We start from the raw sequence: 21,606 nt of genomic DNA on the forward strand, positions 1-21,606 counted from the left end.
AGAGACACGAGTAAGTATGATAGATGGGGTGGGGTGATTAAAGTAAAGTGTATCTAACTCATATCACAAACTAACAGGATGGGTTGCTCTGTCCCTTTCCTACCCTGGTCAGGGGATTAAAACCACAGCCTTCTGATCACACTGATGTAACGTTATCTGCCATAATTGAAGGGGGGAAGTTTCAGTCAAGTTTTCAAGTGTATGAATGGAGTAGTGTTAGTGAGTGAGTGTGTGTGTGTGTCTGTGGTATGGTGTGCTAGTTTTATGGTGTTTATAGGTGAAGAACGCGGGATGTAGGCCCAATATAGGACTGCTCACACCCCAGGCCGTGGCTGAAGCCCGGTTATCCTCAAGCTAACACAATAGAAGAGGTAGCCTATGTAAAATTTCCAGTGTCTCTGGTTATCAACTTGCACTGATCACTGAGAACAACAGGCAGTTTAGTTCCTCTTATCACTACAACCATCCATTACATTAGTATAACAACCGGAAATAGTGCTGCAGCTATGTTTGCAAAAGGCTTGAAGAACAGAAAACACGCTGCGTGGCATCTGAATTGCTGATAAGTCCAGTGGTCTACATATTATTTATGATTAGCTGTAAAGTGTATTACAAACATGCATTACTCTTTTCAGTTGCCAACGGTGGGTTAAACGGATGTAAATACTTTTCAACATCTGCATTTTACTGTAAATAGGGTTGATCTTTTTTACAAGCTCAAAACCACACTGATGACCAACAATTAGGTTACAGTAAACTCCTTTGATAGACAGGAGATTAATATCTACAGATAAAAGCAGGTAATATTTCCTATGTGGACATGGAGGGAAAATACAAATGTTTTAGTCTTAGACTGAAGATTTAGCATTTACATTTTACATATTTTCATCATTCTTAAGAATGACTTTATCAGTGCAAAAGTATATTGTTTTTTCCAATGTAGGTTGTGTGATGAGAAGATGCAGGAAAAGAGACTTCCCTGAAGAAAAAGATGCACATTTGCCTATAGGGTTCCTATGATGAGAACAAGACATGTGGGACATTTATGCTGGTTTGATGTTAAATCACAGCTTTTTACAATCACAATCTGAGCAGCTGAAGAAACACTTAAGTGAGGATGTCAACATACCAGATCAGCCATGACATTTCTATAAGCAGGTAAATTATTCATATAGGTTTAGTATATTCCTGAATAATGAGTTTGTATTTAATTAGATACATAGACATCACAGGTTTATGTTGAGCACACAAACACGAGAGCATTGAGGATGGCTTGTATTCTTTAATTTGTCAATAATGTTATTTCTATACACTGAATTGTTACATTGTTCCTTAACAGTCCATTTTATTTCTAATTAATCTTCTTTCAAACTAAATCTAATTTTAACCACTAGGTGGCAATATTCCCTCATTTTAAGAAATGAAAAACGTCTCCTTGGATCGACTCACCTACTATACACACACATAACACGGTGCAGAAAACAAATGAAATACTCAACCCTTATTGTAATCTATTCATTAATAACATACTATTAGTGAAATCTGGCAATGTTAATGCAAAGAAGTTCATATTAAATATATAGTATGTGCTTAACTTCTGGAGCTTGTTTGGGGACATTAGAGGTTTAACAGCTGATTGCATGTAATGAAGATTTTTCAGATGTTGTATCACAATCCTCTTATGTTTTTGTCACATTGACAGATCAGCTTCCATAGCCTGCCAGTGATGTGTAATGTGATTGCTGTCAGTTTGGTCATAATTCTCTGAGTTCATAAACTGAAACAACCTCCATTTTCTTGTGTTTTTCTATTTTATGTTACTTTCTATGTTTACTCCACAATGTTTCAGAGAAAACATTGCACTTTTAACTCCAGGACATTTTTGAGAGCTTATGTTGCTTGTTACTTTGTAGATTTTCAAACTAACCCATCTGTATATAAAACTGTTAAAATTAGCCCCACATCAAGCAACAGCTACATGGAAATATTGCTTACACAAATGCATCAATAATGGTTATTTAATTATATAATACATACAATAATATAACATTCTAATATTATGAGTACTTTTACTTTTGATACTGTATATATTTAATACACTTGAATGTTTGTGTGTTTTACTTGTGGCAGCGTATTTTTACATTTTGGTGTTGCTACTTTTGTAAGTACTTCTTCCACCACTGGGAAAGGATCATTGAGATGTAAACCGAAAATCAATGTGTCTGTAGAGCAGAAAAGTGACGACAGCAATTGCTCTCAGTGAGGGTTATTAAAAAGGCTCATAATGATTAATGGGCCTTGCTGTCAGGGTGCTCTCTGTACATCTCCCCTCATGCAAAATGAAGATGTATTCATCTTGTCCTGACCTGTCAGACAGCAAGGTAATGTGTTACATGTGTAGCTGCTCCTACATACATAACAACAACATGGGGACAGACATGGAGGCTAGAGACATTCCTCTCATAACACAGGCAGGCTTGAATCCCCAGATCTTCTCCATCGCTTACAGAGATAATCATCTTCTCTGCCCCTCAGCTTACAATCCACGGGGAGCTCCTTGACCTCCCCTCCCTGACCTCTACCTCACCGCCTAAGGTAAGAATTTGAAAGGTTGGCTCTTCAAGACATGTTACAATCAATCAAAAGCGCTAATATACAGCTTCAAAACACAAACGTTCTGGTTGTCCTCAATCTAGCACCAATTTTCAAATGCTTTATGGCTTTTTGCACTATCTTCTTAATTAAAGTGCATTCAAAAGCAGTAAATACTGCAATTAAATGTCACAATAGGTGCAATTTTATCAAAGTAATGGAGCTATTTTCTCTCAGCAAAGTTTTAGCAGAAGGCATCCTCATGATTAACAACTGCCAGGCCTTTAGTTTGCTTTCCAGGGTCACCATGTCTGTCACATCCTCATGGGCCATCCCATGTGACTTTGGCTTTTTGAAAGAGGTACGCCCTCTGTATTTTGTTAGGCTATGTAGCATATCCAATCGAAAACATATGCAGCATATCCAATCGAAAACAGCTTCTTTGGGCTGTCTCACATGGGCATTTCCTAATGAGACCTACACAAGGAAGCTCAAACAACTCATAGCACTGACATGACGTGCCAGCCACATCCTGTGTGCCAGTACTATAAAGTACTCACTAAGTAATAATCTTTATAGTGCACTGTAATTTACATTGTACACGTTCGTATTGACCGGAAATGACTGAATGTCAATTAAGCTGTTACTGTGTAGCACTATGACCAATTTCACATTTAAAAATATCACAAATAGCAAGTTAAAATGTCTTTTCCATAACTAATTTCCATATTTTACCACTACTACACAATAGTGGGTTTGACTATATCTTCATAGAACACAACATTTAGATAAAAATAAACAACAATGAAATGTAAAGTTACATACAATTATTACTGATGTAAAACATAGTGGTGCAGTCTCTCTCTCTCTCACCAATACCATGAGTGATGATACAAGTGATACCAAGCATAAAAAAACCCTACAATTTCAATTGCATTTGGAATTAAAAATGAAATGAAGGGAACATTGCATTTGGTTATTTTCCACTGTTATTGAACCAATCAACCCTTTGAAATTTTCACAATTAGTACATAATATTCAACAGGGGTACTTAACATAGGCGTCTTCCTGTATAACATCATGCAAACATGATCTGTGACATTAGTAATTTCCGCCTGTTTGACTGCAAGTCTGCTTTTTCAGCTATCACCTGTCAGATACACATAAGAAGAATTAACACCTGTGGTTTGTACAATGTTAAAAGCTTTTGATGATACTGTATGTTTTTTCTCCCTCTTATTTATACAATGTAGCAGATGACATTACGCCTGTACACTTAAGCCCTCCGTGTGTTTTCCGTTTCCCTCCCATAACATAACTAATACTGGGTCACATCCGCCTGCCTAACTTTTATGACAGTAAAACTCCCACAGCTCCCCCCTGTTTCTGTGTCTACTCTTAAAATCATGCTTATGCTCAGTCATCTGTTGAGTGTTTCCTGTGAAGTAAGAGAGCGTGTCAAAAGGTGATGTAAAATATAGAGCATAAACTTCCAGAAGTGTCTGGATGGGGAGGGTTAAGGGTGTGAGGGGAGTGTGTGTGGAGATGTACAGGAGGCTTTTTGCTGTGCTAGGTAGTATCAGGAGTCTTAATATTGTTATAGTATAATATGAATAACCAACAGTTTTAATGCTGAATGAGTTACATCATGCGAGGAGTTGTATTTTAGGGCTGAAATTTACATAACACAGAGGTGTTTCATTTTTTTTTTTTGTCATTACAGATTAAACCATCTGATGAAATGTGGGTGAGGGCAATGTTATGGCTAGGAACAAAGAGAGAGATAGCAGTGATAAACGTCATAAAAATGGCAGCGAAGAGTACAGAAATAAGTGACAGAGGGTGTTCAGCCTTCACTTTAATGCCTAGCCTGTGGGCAAGGCACCCACCCGCCTTGCCTGGAGCATGTCTGGCTTTTTGTCTGGCTTTTACAGGAGAGTAGACAGATTACTTGCAAGGGTTGAGACGGTTCAGTGAGCTGAAGGTACTAGGTGACATGGCAGCATGATGGGGGAGGGAACCATATCCTTTTACAGTCTGGAAATAAAGCAGGCAGTGGAACAGCCCAACGTCTGTCATCTTATTGGACCATTAGATGACGAGGCCACAGCACACCCCTGGCTGTGGGGGTCCAGCACCAGACTGTAGCAGACATGAGATGAGTATTTCATCCCAATATTTAATGTGTTATGGAACTAACCCCTCTGACTGTGCTCTAATGCCTGACATTACATTCATAACTGCAGTTATCCATGGTATTCCCAGATAGATACATGAGTCTTTACCTGTATTTTTGTAATCATAAAAACTGGGAGTAATAACTGGTTAGAGAGGTTTAAGCCAGCTTTAATGGAACAAGAGAACAGAAGGAATTAGTTGGACAGTTTGGGATTTGCTTATTTGCTAGGAATTGGATGAGAAATTGAGACCACTCTCATGTCTGTACTGTAAATGTGAAGCTATAGCCAGCAGCCGGTTAGTTAAGCTTAGCATAAAGGATGGAAGCAGCCAGCCTGGACCTGTCCAAAAGTAACAAAATCTGCCTCATTAATTAACACATTATGTATCTGGTTTGTGTAATTCATGCAAAAATTAAAGTGTGAAAATGACAAATTGGGGTTTTACTTTTATGGTGGGTTATGTGGAGGACTATTTTTTGGCCAGGTGTAGTGACCTCCTGGAGTATCGGATGGTTGCCTGCCATCCTCAGACTGATAACATAACTCCTGGGAGTTATACTTTACGGATTAAACAAATGTGGTATAATGTGTTAATTAGGGACCTTTAGAGGTGCTGGCAGGCAGGTTTTGATACTTTTGGACAGAGACAAGCTAGCTTTTTTCCCTTGTTTCCAGTCTTTGTGCTAAGCTAAGCTAACTGGCTGCTGGCTGTAGCTCCATATTTACAATACACACATGAGAGTGGTGTAATCTTCTGATCTAATTCTTGGAAAAGGAGGGAATACTGTAAGTGTATTTCCCAAATGTCATACTATTCCTTTAATGATGTGGCTCAGTAGAATTCAAGTTGTGTAATAGAGGAAAAACAACAAACAACTGGAGTTAACGAGAGTAAAGAAACTTGTTTGTAATGAGTGTTGCTTTCATCCTGCCAGGGGGAATACATCACAGACTGGCAGAGATTAGACATCCTTCCTGCAGCATTTTTCATGGTGACTCCTGGGATTTGAGGATTGAAAAACATGCAAGTGATCTACAAAGAGAACAGCTCAAGGTGCATCGCCTCTTGCCCCGGCGGATCATCTGGAGACAACCGAAATAACCCATGCAAATCTATAAACACACAGACATGAACCCTGTCCCCTTTAAAGAGAAGAGGCCGTCTCTGTGACGAGAGTCGTAGTATTCCAGGAATGTCCTGATCCTGGCTGGGGTGCCTTAGGGAAGAGATTGAGAATGCTCATCACCACCCACTTCTTCGCCTTTAACATGTAGGCTACCCGCACACATGTATGAGGATGATTCATATGACAGGTCATATTCACAGTAAGAAAAGATTACTCCTGACCTCCAGTATTCACAGGTATGATGGATATTGTCAGTGACATTGTTCCCTTTTCATCTTGACTCATCAGCCTGTCCTGTCTTTGGCTGTCTCTATCCACACTTTAAAGCTTTCACATGGTACCAAATAACTACAATACATCTTGTTAACCACTGGCAAAGCTACCTGTAGTATAATATACCATTTTTTTTTCTTGAAATGTCTCAATGATATGATGTCACTGTTAAAGTAAAAATAAATGCCGTGCAACTGGATGATTATTGGGGTCAAGGGTTGTGCGACCCCTCAGGTTTGTCTGAGGAGGCAGGTAAAGCATGGTTAATGAGTAGCAGTTAGTAACAAGTAGTGATATGTGTCAGGAATGCAGCACAATGACACACTTGTCTGTCAGCGCTGGAGCACTTGGTTGGAGTGTGGAGGCAATCCAAATGTCACAGTCATTGTTTGAAACCAGAGCTTTTTACTCTAAATCTGATGACAACTAGCTTCTTTCATTATGAGTGCTCATTGAGGAATGCAGAGAAAACAAGTTAATGCTGCTTTAGGGAAAGACATGCATTTATTAGTTTGAGGCTAATGCAAATGGTCCTGTGTAAGAGGTAGGTGATTGCTGTTAAAGGTGAAAATATATAAGGATGACAACAAATAAAAGTATCACAATCATATTCATCACTGTAATCATCTTAATCAACGTTTTCCTGAAAAACATCGACTTTAAAATACATTAAGCCAAAAAGTCTGCCAGAGATAGTTTTGATATTATTGCTCCTTTTGAAAAACTTGGTTTAGGAATCAAAGTGGGAGGGTTCTGGGAAAAGGCAAGAAGAGGGCGGTACTAACCTCTTCATATTCCTAAATGTCAATGAACTCTCCACAGCAAGTTGAGCCAGAAGCGCGTGGGATGGAATAAATTCAGGATAATGACTGCAGAGCTCTCTGACAATACGAGTCAAGTCTATCGAGGCATTTCTACACCATGGCAGACAAGAAATAAGCTTTAATAAGCTGTTATAATAAGCTGTTGTGTTTCTTTATTTCTGTGTCGTAGCCGTTTGTGGGTAGCCTACTTATTTTATATTTTAAAGGAACGAGTTGGATTATTAACAACCCCAGCTGTTGAGAGAGCGTTCATGCTTTCGCGGAATAAAGGTCAGGTGACTTTATGTAAAAGTAGCCTACAAAAAACTCCTTCAGAATGAGACTGTGGACTTTGCTTGTCATTATCCCGGTGTGCGCATCCTCTCCTCTTTCAGCCGGTGAGTTTGAGCTTGTGTGACAGACTTTTACGCACGCATTTTATGACGTTGAATGATTAAAACAAGCATTGCACGTGCGTATTTTGGGAAAGGCTGTATCCACGTGCCTCACAGCAAGTGCACACATTTCAATAAAGTGAGTTAGGGAAGCGGGAACCTAACCACTTGTAGTAGCCTAATGGTCTGTGAGGTCATGCCCACGCAGAAGAGTCGATAAACAACTGCAATTCTTCTATCACCTTCACTCAATTTGTACTAAACTAAACACATTTTCTTACCAGAAACGTCTCAACCCGAAGGTCGAGCGGTTGAGAGTCGTTGCTCCGGCCGAGCCTGCAATCCACGCATGGGCAACTTGGCCCAGGGTCGAGTTCTGAGCACCCAGTCGGTATGCGGCCGCAACTCTTCGGAGCCTTATTGCTTCTACAGACAGACCGCCCCCCCACGCAGCAGGGAGTCCTGCTCGGAAGCAAAATGCAGCAAGTGCAACTCTGGTGTCGCCAGCCAGGCGCACCTTCCCTCTGCCATGAGCGACTCGTCTTTCCGCTACCCTGACACTTGGTGGCAGTCTGCGGAGGGGGTGAAGGAGGAGTCGCTCCAGCTCAACCTGGAGACGGAGTTCCTCCTCACTCACCTCATACTGGTGTTCCGCTCACCCCGCCCCGCTGCCATGGTGCTGGAGCGCTCCCAAGACCATGGGCACACATGGAAAGCCCTCAGGTATTTTGCCTGGGACTGTGAGAAGGTGTTTGGCCTAGCAGAGGGGTCGCCAGTCGGGGAGAATGGAACCAGTTGCACCTCAAAGTATTCAGGGGCATTCCCTTGTACCAGGGGAGAGGTGAGTACAGTGGCTGGGCTAGAACATTTTACATGGTGGCAAGTGATTTTGACAGTGTGGCATGAAATGGGGGAGGTTGGAGGCCAAATCAGAATACATACTACTTCTGCAGGTAAATGACCAACAGAAGATCGCTCATAACTAAAAATATGTTCTTTTACGGAGTGACGAGAGAGAAAGCATAACAAGAGGTGGGCCTTATCAATTATAGATTTTCACCGTTTTAACAGTTTCTTGTTAAAAACAAAGGGTGTCACCTGGATTCACTTGTATGGATCCTTTCCATGATGTTGTCAGACCTCCTAATGACAGTCTGTACCTGTTGGAGGCATAAAGAAGCCCTTTTTGTGGACATCATTTTGACGGGCACAACTGTCCCGAAGAAATATATATGTATGAAGGACAAAGAAATATTTTCAACATTGGATTGGTGATTTTTATTTCTGAGAATGATCACATCAAATACATGTTGCTAGACATTACCCCAGCTCTTAACAGCAATAACACTCACCATCTGCTCCACCGGGATGCACTATAAGCTGATATCGCACAACCCACAGAACAAACCGTTGACCAAGCTTTGTACACTGATCACCTCTGATAGGCCGCGGGAGACCTTTTTTGTTAGGCCAGCCTTCTAAGCCACAAACTGCTCTGACATGCATGGCTAGAATATCAATGTCCATGTTTACCTCTGATGTTCCCTCAAAGCATTTTTTGGACCTGCTGTATCATCACAGGGAGGTCTTAGCCAGATAAGCAGCTATGGTTAATTCATGAGCAAACTGTCACACTGATGTTTTAAAAAAGAGACAGTAAAGATTTGTTTTGCTCCAAAGAGCCTCGGACAATTTTAGGAGGTTCTGGTTGAATGTCTGAATGAATATATGGCTTTGACTGATCTCATAATTGCAGTGTGTTTGCTACAGAATATCAGCTCTCTTGTGTTAGCCACTCACCCTTTGTAATTAGTGTCTCAGTTGCTCAACATGCAAAGACAAACCCCCGAAACTTTGAGTTGAGTTTCAGTGATAAAGTAATACTGCAGACAACATATACTTAGTTTAAACTCTCTGTTTGCAGTAGTGTAAAGTATACATATGGTCGCCACAAGTGAACTTTTTGTTATTGGAAATCAGAATGAGCTTACTTGTCAAGTGCAATGATTATACAGTAAATCTTGTTGTTTACATCTGAACTGTCGCTAACCACATGGTAAAAGATATATTCATTATGATGCAGCGTGATGCAGTCTCTCTTGTGTGCAGTAGAAACGGACGATGCAAGATGGATTAAGACTGTACTGTAGACTATAACATTAAAATGGCACAAGAAAGCTTTTTTAAAGTTCAGTAAAGGTTACACATGGACTCTTGGAGTAAATGACATGAATATGTTGGATTATGTCACAGTTCAATCAGTTTAATTAGATTAAATGAAATTTAAGAAAAAGTTATTTGTGCTTCCTGGGGAAAAAAAAAAGACATTTTGGAGAGTTTTCACCCTTCACTGACGCACAGAACTGCTGTGAGATTATGGCTAAAAAATAGGACGGAATGTATTGAGGAAAGTTTCTCCAGATCAATATGTTTTTATTCACTCAAATTTCCTAACATAATCCTTAGTGTGTGTCTGACTGATTTCATTTCTGATGCTACAATGAAGAGAAATTACCTAGTTTTTTCCCGCTCTGTTCACATTTTCACACACAAACAGAGAGGATGTATCTAAAAGATCAACATTCAACAAAACTTAATAAGGGAGAACAAGAACCATTTGTTGTTTACATTGGAGCTAGTCTGATTTTCCTAGAATAGCAGCTATTTGAGGAGCATGAAAGGCGGTCCAGTCTGTTTTTTATTTGGCTGACCAAAAAAGAGAAATTGACATAATTTATTTTTTCGTCATGGTCCGTCAGTGTCTCCAAGATCATTTTTGTTACTTGTTAGAGAGGCTTTTTACAGGTGGAATGACTTTTTTGAGACATTTTCTTGTATGTCTTCTCCACTTCACTCTCCAGGTGATCTATCGAGCTTTGTCACCCTGGCACTCAGTGGATCCCTATGGACTAGCCGCCCAGGACCAGCTCATGATCACCAACCTAAGAGTCCGTCTGCTGCAGCGCCAGCCATGTCCCTGCCAGGCCAAACATCCTGGTGCCGCTGTCCTCCCTGCAGACCATTACGCCATCTATGATTTTATTGTCAAAGGCAGTTGCCTTTGCAATGGTCATGCTGATCAGTGTGTGCCAGCCATGGGCTACCAACCTAGCCAACATAAGCCCAACAACATGGTGAGCGATTTTGAGCTGGATTTTGTGAACATACACCTTGCAGGTGCATGATACTCCACCAGGGAAAATCTTTTGCACAGTTTGTTCTGTTGTGAAACTTACTCAGATGTTGTGTTACACTGATGTCTGCCTTTGGCTTTATTTTGTCTCCATTTTCATTTGTATAATGTGGTGAGATCGGGAGTGGAGGGTTTGGGGTTTTGTTCCCACCACTCCCTTGTTACTCATCTGTGCTCTGGTATGTGCTGTTGAATCTGAAGGCTGTAGTGAAGACTGAATGTTAGGCCACAGCTTTACCTACCATTACAGGGATTTAAGGATGTGGAGACTTTAATTATGGTATTCAGCCTAATGCTTTAACAACCCATAGCCTCTGTCATGTTATTCTCTTTACTGTAAATGTAGCATAGAAGCACTAGTTTAATTCCAACATGGTTTAAGGGGGTGTGGACATGTTGCACAGGCAGTAATAAGCTGCAGTGTGTAAACACTGTGATTGTGCATGTAAATGTTGGTATGTTGCAATATTGTGTTATGCACATCACATGTAGGTGCAAGGCTGCTGGAAATAAGTATAGATGAAAAGAGTTGAAACGCCTGCACACTGATTCCAAACCACAAATGTATTTAAATGGATAATGTTTTGATCCCAGTTAGGGATTCATCAGGCCAAACTGTTATATGCTACGATAGGCTGATGACAGGCTCAATGATGACAGGTGTGATAAACATTTCAAATTAATTAGCAATTAACAGTTTATTAAGAACACAATGAATCCCAAAGAGTGCAATACAACATAATACAATATACAGCATGCTGCAGTACAAACTACTTGTGCAAAAATCATTCAGCCAACAATTAAGAGGTGCACGTAGATACAATAAAATTCCAACTAATTTTTCTGTCTGTGGTGTTTGCCTGCCAGGTCCATGGCAAGTGTGTTTGCAGACATAACACAGCGGGTGATCATTGCGAGCGCTGTGCACCTCTCTACAATGACCAACCCTGGCAGGCTGCCAACGGCATCATTGGGACACCGCATGAGTGCCAGAGTGAGTGATGGGGCTAAAGAGTCAAATGCAGAGTAGGACACGCAGCATGTAGTCATATCTCAGAAATTAATTTAGTCTCATAAATCACATATAACCTTTTAGATGCACATGCATGATGAATAACAGAGCAGTTCCTATTTTTATGTCATCCACTCTAAGAGCTATTGTTGCGATCACTAGGACTTTGGAAGTTCAAAGATCAGCTGAGAAAAGAAATCCCTCTCTGTCTGTTTGATTGTACATATCCATCTAAACCTAGAGTGCAAGTGTAATGGTCATGCCAAGAGCTGTCACTTCAGTCGTGGATTGTGGCTAGCAACAGGACGGCGGAGTGGTGGGGTGTGTGATGACTGCAGCCACAATACAGAGGGCCGGCACTGCCATAACTGTGTGAAGGGCTTCTTTAGAGACCCCAGCCGACCAAAAACGGCCCCTGACTCCTGCACACGTAAGGCCCTTAAACTCTTTTTCTTCAGAGCACAGCTTCTTTTTTCCTTAACCCATAACTCTGTCTGGATGAATGCCAGAGGAGAATTCTAATTTAGAGGGGCAGCCTTTGATATTTTGAGGACAGTAATAGAGATTTAATTTTTGCAGATTAAAGCATTTTGATAACTTTATTTCCCCCCCATCACCTTTATGAGTCACTGCCCTGTCACTGATGAGAGAGTAAGATGACTCTAGTCTGCTCCTTAGCAGGAATGACGGAGGCCGCACTGTTTTGGAATGTGACTGTAATTTCAAACAATGGAGGAATTTCCCATGGACCATGCGAGCACATTTTTCCCATTCCTGCCCTTTCCCCCTGCCAGGCACGCTGCAACGTTTTAAAGATCAAACATGCCATTTTTGGAAACAGATGAAGCAAGTCTGTAACAGAAATCAGTCTGTCATCACAACAGACCATCAGGCAGCAGGTCTGACTGCGTAGAGAGGGAGTGATTTACTGTTTGTGTTTGCTGCAGCTGTTCAAAGCATGTTGAGGACATACACTCAGCTTGTCGCTTGTTACAAGAGGATGATATAAGATATTTAACTTTTATAGTGCCATGGGAGCTCCCTATGTATGCTCTCAATATGCTTGTTTGTGCTTCTTCAAGTGTGTTTGTCCTTTGCATGCAGTGTATCAAAATATTTACTGAGTGCTTCTAGGTCTGTGCCAGAAAAGGAGACACATCTTTTGACTTACAAACAAAAATGTTAACATGCAGTCCTCTGGTTCTGTCACCCCTCTCCCCTGCAGCCTGTTCCTGCCACCCTGTAGGCTCTGTCGTCTCAGGAGGTAGCACTCTCTGTAACCCTAGCAGTGGGGAGTGCACTTGCAAGCCCGGTGTCGGAGGCCCCCACTGTGAAAGCTGCATGCTGGGATACTGGGGGCTTCATGAATACGGCTGTCGTCCATGTGACTGTACAGGGGACTGTGACCCTTACACTGGTGACTGCATTTCTGGGTGAGTGCCAAGATGTAATATCATATTCATGTGTTTGTACTTGGATAATGTGATGTATGGTGTAGAGGTAGAGTGCATTCTGGATGATTGACACTGAGTGGAGCCCTGCCGCTGACTGGTTTTACTTCTGCGGCACAGCTCAGATGTGGAGGTCTTCTATACAGCCACTGGCCACATGGGACACAGCAGCAATAATAGTGAGACGGCACTCTTTAGGTTAGAGGAGCTTTTCTCTGCACTGCACCACTCTGGTGAGTCACAGGTCATATCACACTTAATACACTGCACACTCATCAACCCACATAAAGAAAAGGCAGCTGCTGTGATCTTGAAATCTATACATCATGATGAAGTGATTTATATGAATCTTACTGTTTAATTTTTCCAGAGAAATGTGAGTGTGTAGAAGTAACCCTTGGCAGCCCTAAACTCTTCTGTGCTGCAGAGTATGACTACGGTAAGTGGGATTTGACAAAGGGAATTGATTCAGTATTGTGTGAGGCAGTCATGGCAGTGAAGGAGGGTGAAGCCAATTAACAACATAATGGATTCTCTGGCTATTTAAAACCCAACAGATCTGTCTATAATTACTAAAAATGCTACATGGTACCTTTTTAAAAGACGTTCTAATTAAATTTTAGTTGCGCACTTCCCTAAACAGGATCCAGCACTGGATCTTACAATTCCCACGCTGCAACTCGATAGCATCCCAACAGACCATAGCAGCCTAGTAGTTCAATACTCCAAGTTTATAATATAGGCTGTAAAAATGTGCAATCAGTAAAATCCAAGCAGAGAAAAACATCCTGATGACATCACTCTGGTCATTAGAATTGCTAAGCTCCTCCAGCACCACAGAAGACATTATACAACTGTTTTCAGAGGCTTGATAGTTCTCCTCATGACTAGTAAAGAAGCTTGTATGTATAAAATTTGTGGAGTTCCTCTTAACCTGAAAAATGTGTTAGAAAATTAACTATGATGCAAAGATGAGTGAAGAAGTGGAAAGTCAGTATTGATATTTTGTAGTTTTAAGCTGTTTATGGTGAATTTGTAAATGACAATTGAATGAGTAAACATTTGTGTTGCCTTGGCAGTGCTGGTGGTGAGAGTGATGTCAGCTCATGATAAAGGCTCCCATGTGGAGGTGGCGGCCAAAGTCAAGAAGGTCTTGCATCAGAACCCTCAGATGAAAATCCAGAGGGGAAGTGTCACCCTTTACCCAGAGTCCTGGACCATCCAAGGCTGTACCTGTCCCATTCTCAATCCAGGTCAGCTGCAACCACCTCCAATTAGAAGCTTTATTGCTCACAAGGCAGAAGTTTAATAATTAGTTGACTCTTGAGTGGGCAATCTGCCAGCTTTGTGCTAAATGGAGGATCTATGTCGCTGCTCGCACAAGCTTTGAATGGATGCTAATGTCCTAGCATCACTCATTTTGAATGGGCATTTATAGCTTAAGTATTAGAGCCACCTCTCTGTTATGAGAATATTTTACATCTAACACTTTCACAATAATCATTTCTGGCAACATTCATCTAAGCCAGCCCATAGCAGCAAAGTATTTAAGTGGTTGATTATAGTTATATAATGATGTGTGCTCTTTTTACACAAGATGCTTCCACAGTAATGTTTCTCCTGTTCTGTGTATTTTAGTATCATTCTCCGTTTATGTTCTGTGCTCTCTTCACCAGGATTTGAGTATGTAGTGGCTGGTCATGAGGACTGGAAGACCGGCCGACTGATGGTCAACACCAAGAGCCTGGTTAAACCCTGGAAATCAAGCCTGGGACGCAAAATCCTACACATCCTCAGAAAAGACTGTGGCCACCGCTAGGGCATTGCTAAGGACTGCAATGGCTAGAGGGACTGTTTGATTTAGGCATTGCTTGGATGCTAAAGTGAAAGCAAAACCCCATGCTTACTACAGGGATTTCACTGTTTCTTTTGTTTCCAAAGTGGTGTCCACAGCCCCAAGAAACATCTGCAACCTACAATGCTGCGGTTGTTGTTAGAAATGAGCAGATACTGTACCTCACCAGTCTACAGTTACTGAATCAAAGAGAACAAAGCAAGCCATAAAGACTTTCGTCGGACAAAGACGAAAAGTGGATGTTGGACTTTCATTCCTGTGTTACTGTATGATATGCCTCAGCCTATAATTCTTTCCAGGTTATTTATAGAACAATAAGGAATGCATGTTAAATACTCCTTGCCAAAGATGCTGTCAGAGTTGATGAGCCAAAACACTGTCACGGCCTTCTGTGTCTATTTCACTGAGAGCTGTTTACTTTGAAATCTTACAAAGGCGTAGACTGAATTATCCTTGTTGTCTCACAGATATTGGTGATAAATCATGAATGAGTCAACATCAGAAATTGTGTGTGAGCGTGAATGAGTGCATATGCTTGATGTCCTTGGCAGGGAGTCTATGACTGTGCAGGTCAGAACAAGTAACTCCTGGATGAGGGGAGAGGATGGGACAAAAAAACATCAGGAATCAGGAATCAGGCAGCCTAATCTGAACAGCTCTGCTCTGCTCCGGCACACTCGCCCGCCTGCTGTCTGACAAGAGCAAAACACACTCAGCTCCACCCTCTCTGATCTGGAGTACATGCAACTGGCTAAACACTCTGGATTGAGTTACAAGAGTGGATCATTGTCTGGTTGCTTAAGTCAGACCTGATTCTGTGAGGATTTTCTGCTGTCTTCCTACTGCTTTCATATGAGAAGGATTCAGTTGAGAAGGACCCGAAACTGTGTGTGCGCATGTGTGCATGTCTGTGAGAAAGAGAGCACACACACTCTTAACGTATGCTTCTCTTTTTTTGGCCTGTGACTCCAGCCGCCCCAAAATAAATATGTATTAAAAGCCTGGGTATTCATTGACATCACAGCATATCAGATCCAGAGTCCACAGGCCATTTTTGAGCCAGGCACAGTTAAGAATAGGCCTGGTCCGCCGTCTCCAAGGAGAAGGACAAACTCTGTGAAGAGACATGATGCATTCCTCAACCATGACATCATCACCCATGTCCTTGTCCCAAAGACTTTACCACAAAAACAGAAAATGAGGTGAGAAATTTTCTTGTAAAGGACAAAGCGGTTATTATGGGTGCATGAATGTACGCTGACATGAATGTGATATTTGTGATGATATTTCTGTGTGTCCTATATGTATTTAAAATAAAATCTAAACTGCATGTCAGTGTGCTCATTGTTAATGCTTCTGGGAAAAGTCTATTTTGTTCCATGGTGACATTTTGCTGAAGCACAAGGCCATGAATAGCCTAATGTGTTTTACTGTAACATCTTCACTAGTGGAGGTGGCTAAGTGATGTTTGACCCATGATTTAGTACTGCCCTCCCTTGGTTAAAAGAGAGAAATACACATTTACTTCATCAGACATTGTTAAAGTAACTAAGTATGCTGAGCTCTTAAGCCTTTACAAATATGTACACAGTAATCAGTGCAAGATTTATAACAATTTATTTCTTATAAAACTGCCTCAAATTAAAATGGAGCAAAGAAATATAGAAATTCTCTCACAAGGTCTTAACAAGGCAATGAAGCAAATCCGTATTAGGCGCAGTGTTCGCCTGTTATTTTGCATATATTTCTTTTGCATAATTCTTAAAAGCAGCACATCAAAATATGACTAAAATAACAACACTACATTTCTTAAAGATATGTCCTTTGTCTATTGGCTTGATCTTTTGGGAAAAAAAGCACTAATAAGCTACTGCCATGACACAAGTCTTTTGCCCTTGCTAAAATAATTACCTAAAGGTACTCAAGCCATGAAAATTTAGGTCTGAGAAATATTGCATAATTGCTATGAGTCTGCAGAGGTTTGTGGTCTCTGAGCTGTCATGCTCCTCCCGGTTTGCCTTGAGTCTTTGGCGCGTGCTTAGTAGTCATCTCCCCGGCTCACTACCTCCTTACAGGTAGGCCTGAGTAGGATGGTGTGCTCGTACTGGGCGGTGTAGCTGCCCTTGATGTCGCAGAGTGGTGGGTACGGGTCTATGATGCCAAGGTCACACAGATTCTTCAACGCCATCAGGTACTTGCTCTCGCCCAGGCGGTCCAGCCAGCGGCGGCAGAATGCCAAAGTGCCAAAATTCTCATTGATCACATTCAGCAGATGTTTAGCCCTTGGAAGTCTGAAGCACAGTGACAACATAGAGTCAACAGTGACACAAAATGGAGATCGACTCTGTAGAAACTAACATGCAGATATGATGCTCTATTCATAGTCTCTTTTGTTAGAATCATGGATTGCAAATTAACCTATAAATACATTTTCTGAATCAATATTTTGCATTTCAGGGCTTAGATCAAAACAGCAGAGCCAACCTTATAGGTACATGTCCAACATTGAAATTCTTCATGTAATGTGAGCATTCCATGTCATCGTGGACTGCACCTCTTCCTGTGCTACCAAATGTCTCTATGGCATAAGCTTCACCTTCCTGAAAGGCAAAAAAAGACACTTTGGCTGTTGATGTAAAATATAGAATTACTTTGAATGTATTTTATAGGTAGGAAAAGGTCATGGAATCAAACTATACACCTTCATGCAGGGCTGAGTAATCATGATGTTACTGAAAGGACAAAAACACTCCTGGGGGACTCACAGTAAATTTAACAAAAGCCTCAAGATGCCAGCGGCTGACATATTCATGTGTAGTCTATTAAGGACAGTAGTGTCCTTTCTGGAGCAGCGCCTCGTGCAAGTTGATTGGCTAGGTTTCATTGGAGGTTTGTGTCTCTATCAGTGCGTGAGTGTTGTTGGAGTCCCTGTGGTATTAGCTGATAACACTGCGACACCAACTCTCACTGCACCGATAATCAGTCAAAGTGCTAGCAGCCCCGTGGCACGCCCAGCTGCCACTCTTGCCGCGCTCTCTCCGATCACAAAGAGGATAATGGCTCTGTTACACCAACACACTTCAGCTAAAAATACAACATGCAAAGCTGCCACATCAGCAGCACCCCTTGCCCCCCCTTTACCACTCACTCTTCTGTAACCATCAGGTAAAAAGCTTGAGGCAGCAACTTGCCAATTAAAATGCTCAGTTCTGTCCAAATACGGTCATGTACTGCAGCTGTGCAGTTGCAAGGCAGGCATAGATCTCAGAGTAGTCTCAGAAAATGCAAGATATTACAAAGCCAAGTTTCTCCTTGGTGAAGTACTGGCCTGTTAATGAATTCTGGATGCCCACAATCCAGTGCTCTTATAGTGAAATGAGGGGCTGGAGTTTGAACATGTGTTGTTACTCGATGCAGCTGGTAATTCCATTAGAGGTGTAATTAAAGTGCTGACGAGGGTGACCAAGAAGCTGTTTGAGCAATAAATTGGAACACTTCTTCACATCCCTTGTAACCCTAACCACTGACATGTTCTTCCAATTACACTTGAGAATTAAAAAGGGTTTATTTATTGGCAAGGTCAAGCAGCTAGTAAAGGTTTAATTTCAGACACTCCAGTAAAAAGAAGCTGCAGTGTTGTTTTTTTATCTCCAGGATTTAGTCACATTCACATTTTTGTTCTGATAAAATAAGATTCAAAGTGGAATCGAGTAAGCTCCTGTACAAACCTCCATCCTCGTGGCCTCTCCGCCTTTCACAATGGGAACTGTCTTCCCTGAGTGTATCCTGTACTGTCCAATAGAGTGGCCATTGAGATTCCTGATTGGCTTCACTATAAAGAAAGCACCACACAGAGGTTTGATAAATAGGAAGCGGCACTGTGCCTCAAGAGTAGATGATGAATGACCTCATATTACCTTGAAATGTTTTCCCATCTATCTCCACTTCATAAGACTCCATGACCTCCTGAATGGTCTCACCAACATCGCACAGGCGCACATCAATTCCTGCAAACTGAGACAGAGAGGTGTTTACATTCACATCAGTACATTTCTCACACACGCAGACAGTCTTGCCAGTAAGAAATGTTTGCCACCCCTTCTGTGATGTGTCTTATTTATAAGAAGAGTAGAAACACTTACCCTACACTACAATAAAGTACACAAACTCCTGAGTAGTTAGACAAAAAGGAACCATTTGGGAACTAACTGCTAATAAATAGTAGTTCCTGAATAGCTCTAAATCCAGAACTATATAATAACTCAGTTAGCTACTATATCAATAAACTAGAATCTACTGATTAGTTCCTTAATGTAAATTAATCTGAAATGAATCATTCCAGGCAGTTCAGACGAGGAACTTTTTGTATTTCATTATCTATTGCAACTCCCACATCTCCTGATTATTTGAGTCTTACTACACTATGTAGTTACTACTTATTAAAGCTGTACAGCTATTTTCTACCCCTTATACTTGTTTTTCATGCCTTGTATACAGTACATGCTCAAAATGTGTTTTGTAATAAGGTAAGTTATCTATACTCGGACATCCGCTGATTTTTCTGTGCCATTGCCTTTATTTCTGCACATAATGGGCATATTTAATTCTCACACCTTTTTGCATTTGATGGCTACCTGTTTTTAGTACAAGTTATCTCCTCCATAGCTATTTAGGTGATACTATGCATCTATACTTGTATGTCCTTTGCTGCTGTGACACTTAAATGTTCTTATTTTAATAATTACTTCCTCATAATGTACATATTAGTTACTAAAAGAGTAAAGAGTAACCAGCAGTGCAAAGATGCATTATGGCTGTGTTACCTTAATGCCGGTGTTAGTTGCATCTCTCACAGCCTCCAGCAGCCTGTCATACTTTGGATTGAAAGTGACAGTGAAGGCACAGTCTATTATTCGACCTGAAAGACAAGAAAGTATGGTTATTAATAACAGTTTCTATGAGGGGATCATTTTGCAGGAATATACAGCATGTTTCAATCTAAAAAACTAGAAGTTAATTAACTTATAGGAACAGTTTTTCGAGGCAGTAAGAATTATAATGTAATCATCATTTTGCCATGTCATAATAAATGCCAACTGTGAAACGGCACAGCATAACTCTAAAGCATTAAAAAAAGTTATTACCGTTGATGTGCGTTCCAAAGTCAATTTTGCAGACATCATCATAGCGCAGCACGGTCGGGTCTCCTGCGTTTGGGGTGTAGTGAGCAGCACAGTGGTTGATTGAGCAGCCGGTTGGGAAGGCCAGGCCTGCCTTTAGCCCGTTTTCTTTGATGAGCCTCCTGGAGCAGTCCTCCAGCTTCTCACTGTCAGAAACAGAAAGCAGCACAAAGGGACAATGGATGACAGGAATAATGAGACAGCTTTCAGGGCAGATACTGCATCTAGAAGAGGTTCTCCTGCTTTCTTTGATCTTTTTAAAACATTTACTTGCAGGCTAGGAAAGACAAAGAAGTGCTGAAAACATTTCAATTTCAGTTTCAATGGAGCCCAAGCAGGTATGAGCAGGTACCAAAGTCCAAGGGTCTCAAGGACAAAATGTTTGTGTATGTCTCACCAGATGTCAATCATGGCCATCCCTGGTTTGATCCAGCTCCTGACATATGAGCGCACTTGCCGATGTGCCTCGGCCGCCTGCCGGAAATCACTCCACATCTCCTCGTTGGCCATGTCCAGCGCCCGCTTCTCTTCACTGGTGGTCCGCCACGCTGCACTGCGCCTGGTGGGAGACACACCACAGAGAGGAGGGACTCTTTTTCTCATTATACAAATGTTTGTAATGCGGATGTGACACATTCTTTGGAAACTCTGCACAGGTGAAAGTGGTGTTGATATTTGTCAACAGAGGCCAAATCTGACAAAATTAATTAATTTGCTCCTGAACAGGAAATGTAACCACAAGCTGAACATTGCATCTAATTAAGTTGTCCAATATGAATAAGTGCAAAGCAGAGAGACCTAAATAAAACAATGGGCATGTCACACAGTGCAGGACGACTGCTGAGTGTGAGGGACAATGTGGCTCAGGAGGTAGAGCGGGTTGGCTGTTAATCGGAAGGTCGGCGTGTCGAAGTGTCCTTGGGCATTGGCTATTCCGCCAGTGTATGAATGAGTGTGAATTCAGTGTGAGTGTGAATGTGTGTGACTGGTGAATGCAGATGTAGTGTAAAAGCGCTTTGAGTGGTCGAAAAGACTAGAAAGGCGCTATACAAGTACGGAGCATTTACATTACACACCCGTCTTTCGATGGTGGGTATTCACACTCCTCTCCCTTTGGAAAGTCTCCGCTGGGATAGAGCTCACAAATAGGGACTGAGGGAGGGTCAGTCTGTCCCTTCACTGTGGCCCAGATAGAGAGAAGGAGAAGCAGATGAAAGCAGCAGGAGAGAGAAAAGAAAACACCAGTTATCCTCCCCAGTGTTCATGATATAATATTTTAACTGGAGAATACAGTGCACCTCCTGGCTTCAAGATTCAATTAAGTAAGACACCCTTGAGTAAAAGTAAAAAAACTGAATTAAATTGCTGGAGGAAATCTGTGGCAATTTAAAAGCACTTACATACAGTGGTTATAGTGATATATTTATAGGTAGCACACTTTTTAGGATCATCTATTTTCAGTTCACTCACTCCACACCTCACTCAGCTTTCACTGAATTTGTAGTGTGTTTATGTTGAATATGATGTCATTGTGTGTGCCCGACA

General features: G+C 41.4%; 2 protein-coding genes across 3 annotated transcripts in view; one reads left to right on the plus strand and one right to left on the minus strand.

The window, feature by feature from the left end:
* The first annotated feature begins 7,038 nt into the window (after window positions 1-7,038).
* LOC123962526 (netrin-4-like) lies at window positions 7,039-16,211 on the plus strand. 2 transcript variants are annotated; one of them, XM_046038704.1, is made up of 10 exons: window positions 7,039-7,373; window positions 7,655-8,211; window positions 10,232-10,504; window positions 11,431-11,557; window positions 11,817-12,005; window positions 12,801-13,008; window positions 13,147-13,259; window positions 13,397-13,465; window positions 14,106-14,279; window positions 14,703-16,211. In XM_046038704.1, exons 1-10 carry the CDS (start codon window positions 7,313-7,315, stop codon window positions 14,843-14,845), a joined length of 1,914 nt encoding a protein of 637 aa, XP_045894660.1. In that variant the 5' UTR covers window positions 7,039-7,312; the 3' UTR covers window positions 14,846-16,211. The 2 variants fall into 2 exon arrangements, with proteins under 2 accessions (XP_045894660.1, XP_045894661.1); XM_046038705.1 differs by lacking the exon at window positions 7,039-7,373 and adding an exon at window positions 7,394-7,509.
* A 270-nt stretch (window positions 16,212-16,481) lies between these two features.
* Window positions 16,482-21,606, minus strand: part of LOC123961393 (methionine aminopeptidase 2-like) — an 8,219-nt gene continuing 3,094 nt past the window's right edge. Inside the window, exons 6-12 of the mRNA XM_046036746.1 lie at window positions 20,459-20,620; window positions 20,026-20,207; window positions 19,705-19,799; window positions 18,799-18,895; window positions 18,610-18,713; window positions 17,366-17,481; window positions 16,482-17,172 (exon numbers count right to left, since the gene is read on the minus strand). Coding sequence (XP_045892702.1) covers window positions 16,920-17,172; window positions 17,366-17,481; window positions 18,610-18,713; window positions 18,799-18,895; window positions 19,705-19,799; window positions 20,026-20,207; window positions 20,459-20,620 — 1,009 coding nt within the window. The 3' untranslated portion in view covers window positions 16,482-16,919. The remainder of the gene's footprint in view (window positions 17,173-17,365; window positions 17,482-18,609; window positions 18,714-18,798; window positions 18,896-19,704; window positions 19,800-20,025; window positions 20,208-20,458; window positions 20,621-21,606) is intronic.

Source organism: Micropterus dolomieu, linkage group LG22 (assembly GCF_021292245.1).
Source record: "Micropterus dolomieu isolate WLL.071019.BEF.003 ecotype Adirondacks linkage group LG22, ASM2129224v1, whole genome shotgun sequence".
Lineage (NCBI taxonomy): Eukaryota > Metazoa > Chordata > Actinopteri > Centrarchiformes > Centrarchidae > Micropterus > Micropterus dolomieu.